Source organism: Pristiophorus japonicus, chromosome 2 (assembly GCF_044704955.1).
Source record: "Pristiophorus japonicus isolate sPriJap1 chromosome 2, sPriJap1.hap1, whole genome shotgun sequence".
NCBI lineage: Eukaryota > Metazoa > Chordata > Chondrichthyes > Pristiophoridae > Pristiophorus > Pristiophorus japonicus.
The window spans coordinates 3,363,007-3,370,545 of record NC_091978.1 but is presented as its reverse complement, the minus strand read 5'-3'; the positions used below and the strand labels follow the sequence as shown (position 1 = coordinate 3,370,545).

Genomic DNA, 7,539 nt, shown 5'->3' with positions numbered 1-7,539 from the left:
GGAACAAGAGGAGGCCGTTCAGCCCCTCGAGCCTGTTACATTAGGAACAGCAGGAGGCCATTCAGCCCCTTGAGCCGGTTACATTAGGAACAGCAGGAGGCCATTCAGCCCCTCGAGCCTGTTACAGTCGGAACAGGAGGAGGCCGTTCAGCCCCTCGAGCCTGTTACATTAGGAACAGGAGGAGGCCATTCAGTCCATTGATCCTGTTACATTAGGAACAGGAGGAGGCTATTCAGCCCCGCGAGCCTGTTACATTAGGAACAGGAGGAGGCCGTTCAGCCCATCGAGCCTGTTACATTGGAACAGCAGGAGGCCGTTCAGCTCCTCGAGCCTGTTACATTAGGAACAGCAGGAGGCCATTCAGCCCCTCGAGCCTGTTACATTAGGAACAGGAGGAGGCCATTCAGCCACTCGAGCCTGTTACATTAGGGACAGGAGGAGGCCATTCAGCCCCTCGAGCCTGTTACATTAGGAACAGGAGGAGGCCGTTCAGCCCCTCGAGCCTGTTACATTAGGGACAGCAGGAGGCCATTCAGCCCCTCGAGCCTGTTACATTAGGAACAGGAGGAGGCCGTTCAGCCCCTCGAGCCTGTTACATTAGGAACAGCAGGAGGCCTTTCAGCCCCTCGAGCCTGTTACATTAGGAACAGCAGGAGGCCATTCAGCCCCTCGAGCCTGTTACATTAGGAACAGCAGGAGGCCATTCAGCCCCTCGAGTCTGTTACATTAGAGACAGCAGGAGGCCGTTCAGCCCCTCGAGCGTGTTACATTAGGAACAGGAGGAGGTCATTCAGCCCCTCGAGCCTGTTACATTAGGAACAGCAGGAGGCAATTCAGCCCCTCGAGCCTGTTACATTAGGAACAGCAGGAGGCCATTCAGCCCCTCGAGTCTGTTACATTAGGAACAGGAGGAGGCCATTCAGCCCCTCGAGCCTGTTACATTCGGAACAGGAGGAGGCCGTTCAGCCCGTCGAGCCTGTTACATTAGGAACAGGAGGAGGCCGTTCAGCCCCTCGAGCCTGTTACAGTCGAAACAGGAGGCCATTCAGCCCCTCGAGCCTGTTACATTAGGAACAGGAGGAGGCCATTCAGCCCACCGATCCTGTTACATTAGGAACAGGAGGAGGCCGTTCAGCCCCTCGAGCCTGTTACAGTCGAAACAGGAGGCCATTCAGCCCCTCGAGCCTGTTACATTCGGAACAGGAGGAGGCCGTTCAGCCCCTCGAGCCTTTTACATTAGGAACAGAAGGAGGCCATTCAGCCCCTCGAGCCTGTTACATTAGGAACAGCAGGAGGCCATTCAGCCCCTCGAGCCATTTACATTAGGAACAGGAGGAGGCCATTCAGCCCCTCGATCCTGTTACATTAGGAACAGGAGGAGGCCATTCAGCCCCTCGATCCTGTTACATTAGGAACAGGAGGAGGCCATTCAGCCCCTCGAGCTGTTACACTAAGAACAGGAGGATGCCGTTCAGCCCCTCGAGCCTGTTACATTCGGAACAGGAGGACGCCATTCAGCCCCTCGAGCCTGTTACATTCGGAACAGGAGGAGGCCGTTCAGCCCATCGAGCCTGTTACATTAGGAACATCAGGAGGCTGTTCAGCTCCTCGAGCCTGTTACATTAGGGACAGCAGGAGGCCATTCAGCCCCTCGAGTCTGTTACATTAGGGACAGCAGGAGGCCGTTCAGCCCCTCGAGCCTGTTACATTAGGAACAGGAGGAGGCCGTTCAGCCCCTCGAGCCTGTTACATTAGGAACAGCAGGAGGCCATTCAGCCCCTCGAGTCTGTTACATTAGAGACAGCAGGAGGCCATTCAGCCCCTCGAGCCTGTTACATTAGGAACAGCAGGAGGCCATTCAGCCCCTCGAGTCTGTTACATTAGGAACAGGAGGAGGCCATTCGGCCCCTCGAGCCCGTTCCGCCATTCAGTGAGATCGTGGCTGATCTGTGACCTAACTCCATAGACCCACCTTTGGCCCATCTCCCTTATTACCTGTGGTTCACGATAAGCTATCAATCTCAGGTTTTAAATGAACTATTGATCTGCCTTCAATTGCTGTTTGGGGAAGAGTTCCAAACCTCTCCCACCCTGTGTGTGTCGAAGTGTTTCCTAATTTCACTCCTGAAAGGTCTCTCTCTAATGTTTAGACTATGGCCCTGAGTCCGAGACTCCCCAACCAGCGGGAATAGTCTCTCTCTCTCTACCCTATCTGTTCCCCTTAATATCCTGAAGGGGCGGAGGGGAGAGGGTGGGGGAGGGCGGGAAGGGGTGGGGGAGGGCCATGGAGACAGGGTGGGAGGGAGGAAGGGGAGGGTGAGAAGGAGGGAATGAGAGAGAGGAGGGAGAGAGTGGGGGAGGAAGAGGGGCCGAGAGAGAAAGGGAGAGAGAGGGAGAGGGAGAGAGAGGGGAGGAAGAGAGGAATGGAGGGAGAAAGGGATTCGGGGAGGGGGAGGAAGGGAATGGGAGGATGGGATGGGGAGTGCAGAGAGGGGGTGGGGTGGAGCTGTGAATTGGTGAGGAGGGAATAAGAGAGGGAGAGAGGAATCATAGAAATGTACAGCACGGAAGGAGGCCATTCGGCCCATCGTGTCTGTGCCGGACGACCAAGAGCTACCCGGCCTAATCCCACTTTCCAGCTCTCGGTCCATAGCCCTGTAGATTACAGCACTTCAAGTATACATCCAGGTACTGTTTAAATATGGTGAGGGTTTCTGCCTCTACCACCCTTTCAGGCAGTGAGTTCCAGACCCCCACCACCCTCTGGGTGAAGACATTCTCCCTCAAATCCCCTTTAACCCCGCTGCTAAGGAAATAAGGCCCTTTCTATCCACTATATCTAGGCCTCTCAAAATGTTATACACCTCAATGCCCTCAGCCTCCTCTGTTCTGAGGAAAACAAACCCAGCCTATCCAATCTGTCCTCATAGCTAAGATTCTCCAGTCCCGGCAACATCCTCGTAAATCTCCTCTGTACCCTCTCCAATGCAATCACACCCTTCCTGTAATGCAGTGACCAGAACTGCACGCAGTACTCCAGCTGTGGCCTAACCAGTGTTTTATACAGTTCAAGCATAACCTCCCTGCTCTTGTATTCCATGCCTCGGCTAATAAAGACAAGTATTCCGTATGCCTTCTTAACCACCTTATCTACCTGGCCTGCTACATTCAGGGACGGAGGGAGAGAGGGACAGAGGGAGAGAGGGATGGAGTGGGGGGGGGGGGGAAAGAGAGGCATGGAGTGGGGGGGGAGAGAGAGAGGGGGAGGGAGTGAGAGAGGGAGGGGAAGGGAGTAGGAGAGGGAGGGAGTGAGAGAGGGAGGGGGCGGGAGTGAGAGAGGGAGGGGGAAAAAATGAGTAAGAGAGGGAGGGGGAGGGAGTGAGAGAGGGAGGGGAGGGAGTGAGAGAGGGAGGGGGAGGATGAGAAGGAGGGATTGAGGGAGAGGAATGGAGGGAGAGGGGGATTGGGGAGAGGGGTGGGGAGGGAGAAAATTATACTGTGAGTTGGTGAGGCAGGGAGTGAGGAAGGGGAGGGAGAGGGGAAGGAGAGAGGGAGTGAGAGAGGGGGAATGGGAGGGGGAGGGGGAAAGAGAGAGGGAGGGGGAGGGAATGGAAGGGGGAGGGAGAGAGGGAGGGGGAGGGAGAGTGGGGGAGGGAGAGAGGGAGGGATGGGGGGGGGTAGAGATGGAAGGACGGGGGGGGGAAAGAGGGAGGGATGGGGGGAGTGAGGGAGAGAGAGGGGGGAAAGGGAGGGGGAGGGAAGGAGAGGGAGGGTGGGGGAGGGAAGGGAGAGGGAGGGTGGGGGAGGGAGGGAGAGGGAGGGCGAGGGAAGGTGGGAGTGAGAGAGGGAACAGGAGGGTGTCATGGGAAAGCGATTAGGGGAAGGGAGGGGACGGGGATGGGGGTAAAGGAGGGTGAAGGGGGAAATGGGAAAGGGGGATGAAGGTGCTGGGTTGGGGGGCGCGGTTCAGACTTGGTGCGAACAGATTAAAACAATAAAATTCAAGTTGCTGGTTTGGGGAGTGACTGAGGGATTGGGGGCTCGGCTGGAGGACCGGAGTTAGGGGATTTGGGGCGTCTGGGGTTTGGGGGGGTCTGGGGTTTCGGGGGTCTGGGATTGGGGGATAAGGGGGTTGGGGGATTGGGGGGTCTGGGGTTGGGTGGGAATGGGGCATCTGGGGTTTGGGGGGTCTGGGGCGTCTGGAGTTTGGGGGGTCTGGGGCGTCTGGGGTTAGGAGGTTTGGGGGGGTCTGGGGTCTGGTGTTGGGAGGTTTGGGGGGTCTAGGGTCTTGGGGTGGGGGGTCTTTGTTTGGGGGTGGGGGCTAGGGGGGGTCTGTGGGTGGGGGGTCTGGGGGTTGGAGGTCTGGGGGTGGGAGGTCTGGGGGGTTTGGGGTTGGGGGGTTTGGAGGGGGTGGGGGGTCTGGGGGTGGGGGGTTTGGGCGGGTCTGGGGGTGGGGGGTCTTGGGGTGGGAGGTCTGGGTTTGGGGGGGGTCTGGGGGTGGGAGGTTTGGGGGGGGTCTGGGAGTGGGAGGTCTGGGGGCTCTGGGTTTGGGGGTGGGGGGTTTGGGGGGTCTGGGGGTGGGAGGGTCTGGGTCTGGTGGTGGGGGGTCTGGGGGTGGGGGTTTGGGAGGGTCTGGGGGTTTGGGGGGGGTCTGGGTGTGGGAGGTCTGGGGGCTCTGGGTTTGGGGGTGGGGGGTTTGGGGGGGTCTGGGGGTGGGAGGTCTGGGGGCTCTGGGTCTGGGGGTGGGGGGTTTTGGGGGGGTTTTTGGGTTGGGAGGTCTGGAGGTGGGAGGTTTGGGGATGGGGTGTTTGGGGGGGTCTGGGGGTGGGGGGGTCTGGGTCTGGTGGTGGGGATCTGGGGGTGGGAGGTTTGGGGGGGTCTGGGGGTGGGGGGTCTGGGGGTGGGAGGTTTGGGGGGGTCTGCGGGTGGGAGGTCTGGGGGTGAGGGGTCTGGGGGTGGGTGGTCTGGAGGTGGGGGGTTTGGGGGTGGGGGGGTTGGGGGGTCTGGGGGTGGGAGGTCTGGGGGTGGGAGGTCTGGGGGTGGGGGGTTTGGGGGGTCTGGGGGTGGGAGGTTTGGGGGTGGGGGGTTTGGGGGGGTCTGGGGGTGGGGGGTTTTGGGGGGGTTGGGGGTGGGAGGTCTGGGGGCTCTGGGGGTGGGGGTTTTGGGGGGGTTCTGGGGGTGGGAGGTCTGGAGATGGGGGGTTTGGGGGTGGGGTGTTTGGAGGTGTCTGGGGGTGGGGGGGTCTGGGTCTGGTGGTGGGGGGTCTTGGGGTGGGAGGTCTGGGGGTGGGGGGTTTGGGGGTGGGGGGTTTGGGGGGTCTGGGGGTGGGGGGGTCTGGGGGTGGGAGGTCTGGGGGTGGGCGGTTTGGGGGGGTCTGGGGGTGGGGGGTCTGGGTCTGGTGGTGGCGGGTCTGGGGGTGGGAGGTCTGGGGGTGGGGGGTTTGGGGGGTCTGGGGGTGAGGGGTCTGGGGGTGGGAGGTCTGGAGGTGGGGGGTTTGGGGGTGGGGAGTTTGGGGGGAGGTCTGGGGGTGGGAGGTCTGGAGGTGGGGGGTTTGGGGGGGTCTGGGGTGGGAGGTCTGGAGGTGGGGGGTTTGGGGGTGGGGAGTTTGGGGGGAGGTCTGGGGGTGGGAGGTCTGGAGGTGGGGGGTTTGGGGGGGTCTGGGGTGGGAGGTCTGGAGGTGGGGGGTTTGGGGGTGGGGGGGTTTGGGGGGGTCTGGGGTGGGAGGTCTGGGTCTGCTGGTGGGGGGTCTGGGGGTGGGAGGTTCGGGCGTGGGGGTTTGGGGGGGGGTCTGGGGGTGGGAGGTCTCGTGGGTCTGGGAGGTCTGGGGGTGGGGGGTTTGGGGGAGGGTCTGGGGGTGAGAGGTCTGGGGGTGGGGGGTTTGGGGGTGTGAGGTCTTGGGGTGGGGGTTTGGGGGGGGTCTGGGGGTGAGAGGTTTGGGGGGGGGTCTGGGGGTGGGAGGTCTGAGGGGTGGGGGGTTTGGGGGTGGGAGGTCTGAGGGGTGAGGGGTTGGGGGGGTTGGGGGGGGAGGTCTGGGGGTGAGGGGTGGGGGGTTTGGGGGTGGGAGGTCTGGGGGTGGGGGTTTGGGGGGGGGTCTGGGGGTGAGGGGTTGGGGGGGTTGGGGGGGGAGGTCTGGGGGTGGGGGCCCGCAGCTCCATGGACGGGCTGAATGTCCCGGGGTCTCTCTGGGCTGGGTGCCTCGGGATCGCTCACTTTGCCAAGTTGGACATGAAACACTAACCCGAGCCCGGCACACTCCCCGCTCCCGCTCCCGCTCCCGCTACTCACCAGCCGGTCCCGGATCGCGGGCTCAGCACATCGTCCCTCCCGGTGAGTAGCCCCAGGCTGTGGGAGCGGAGATTGATCGCCATCCGCACCCAGCCCGGCTCAAACACACTGGTCCCAAGCAACAGGCAGCACCGGGAGAGAGAGAGGGAGGGACAGGGGGCGGGAGAGGGGGAGAGACAGAGAGAGGGAGGGACAGTAGGAGGGAGAGGGACAGGGAGAGAGGAGGAAGGGGAGGGAGAGGGAGAAGGGGACAGGGGGATGGAGAGAGAGAGGGACAGGGGGGGAGAGAGCGCCAGGGGCAGGGAGTGAGGAATGGGGGTGGAGAGAGAGTGGACAGGGGGAGAGAGGGAGCCGGAGGGAGAGAGAGAGACAGGGTCAGAGCCCCACCTGTACAGGGTCAGAGCCCCACCTGTACAGGGTCAGGGTCTCACCTGTACAGGGTCAGAGTCCCACCTGTACAGGGTCAGAGTCCCACCTGTACAGGGTCAGAGTCCCACCTGTACAGGGTCAGAGCCCCATCTGTACAGGGTCAGGATCCACCTGTACAGAGTCAGGGTCCCACCTGTACAGGGTCAGGGCCCACCTGTACAGGGTCAGGGTCCCACCTGTACAGGGTCAGGGCCCACATGTACAGGGTCAGAGTCCCACCTGTACAGGGTCAGGGTCCCACCTGTACAGGGTCAGGGCCCACCTGTACAGGATCAGAGTCCCACCTGTACAGGGTCAGGGCCCACCTGTACAGGGTCAGGGTCCCACCTGTACAGGGTCAGGGCCCACCTGTACAGGGTCAGAGTCCCACCTGTACAGGGTCAGGGCCCACCTGTACAGAGTCAGGGTCCCACCTGTACAGGGTCAGGGCCCACCTGTACAGAGTCAGGGTCCCACCTGTACAGGATCAGAGTCTCACCTGTACAGGGTCAGGGCCCACCTGTACAGGATCAGAGTCCCACCTGTACAGGGTCAGAGTCCCACCTGTATAGGGTCAGAGCCCCACCTGTGCAGGGTCAGGGTCCACCTGTACAGGGTCAGGGTCTCACCTGTACAGGGTCAGAGTCCCACCTGTACAGGGTCAGAGTCCCACCTGTACAGGGTCAGAGCCCCATCTGTACAGGGTCAGGGTCCACCTGTACAGAGTCAGGGTCCCACCTGTACAGGGTCAGGGCCCACCTGTACAGGGTCAGGGTCCCACCTGTACAGGGTCAGGGCCCACCTGTACAGGATCAGAGTCCCACCTGTACAGGGTCAGGGCCCAC

General features: G+C 61.8%; 1 protein-coding gene across 1 annotated transcript in view; it reads right to left on the bottom strand.

The window, feature by feature from the left end:
- The window catches only part of LOC139229261 (drebrin-like), a 218,952-nt gene extending 212,583 nt beyond the window's left edge, over positions 1-6,369 (bottom strand). The window contains exon 1 of the mRNA XM_070860923.1: positions 6,287-6,369. Within this exon, the coding sequence (XP_070717024.1) occupies positions 6,287-6,369 (83 nt within the window). The remainder of the gene's footprint in view (positions 1-6,286) is intronic.
- Between the last annotated feature and the right edge of the window lie 1,170 nt (positions 6,370-7,539).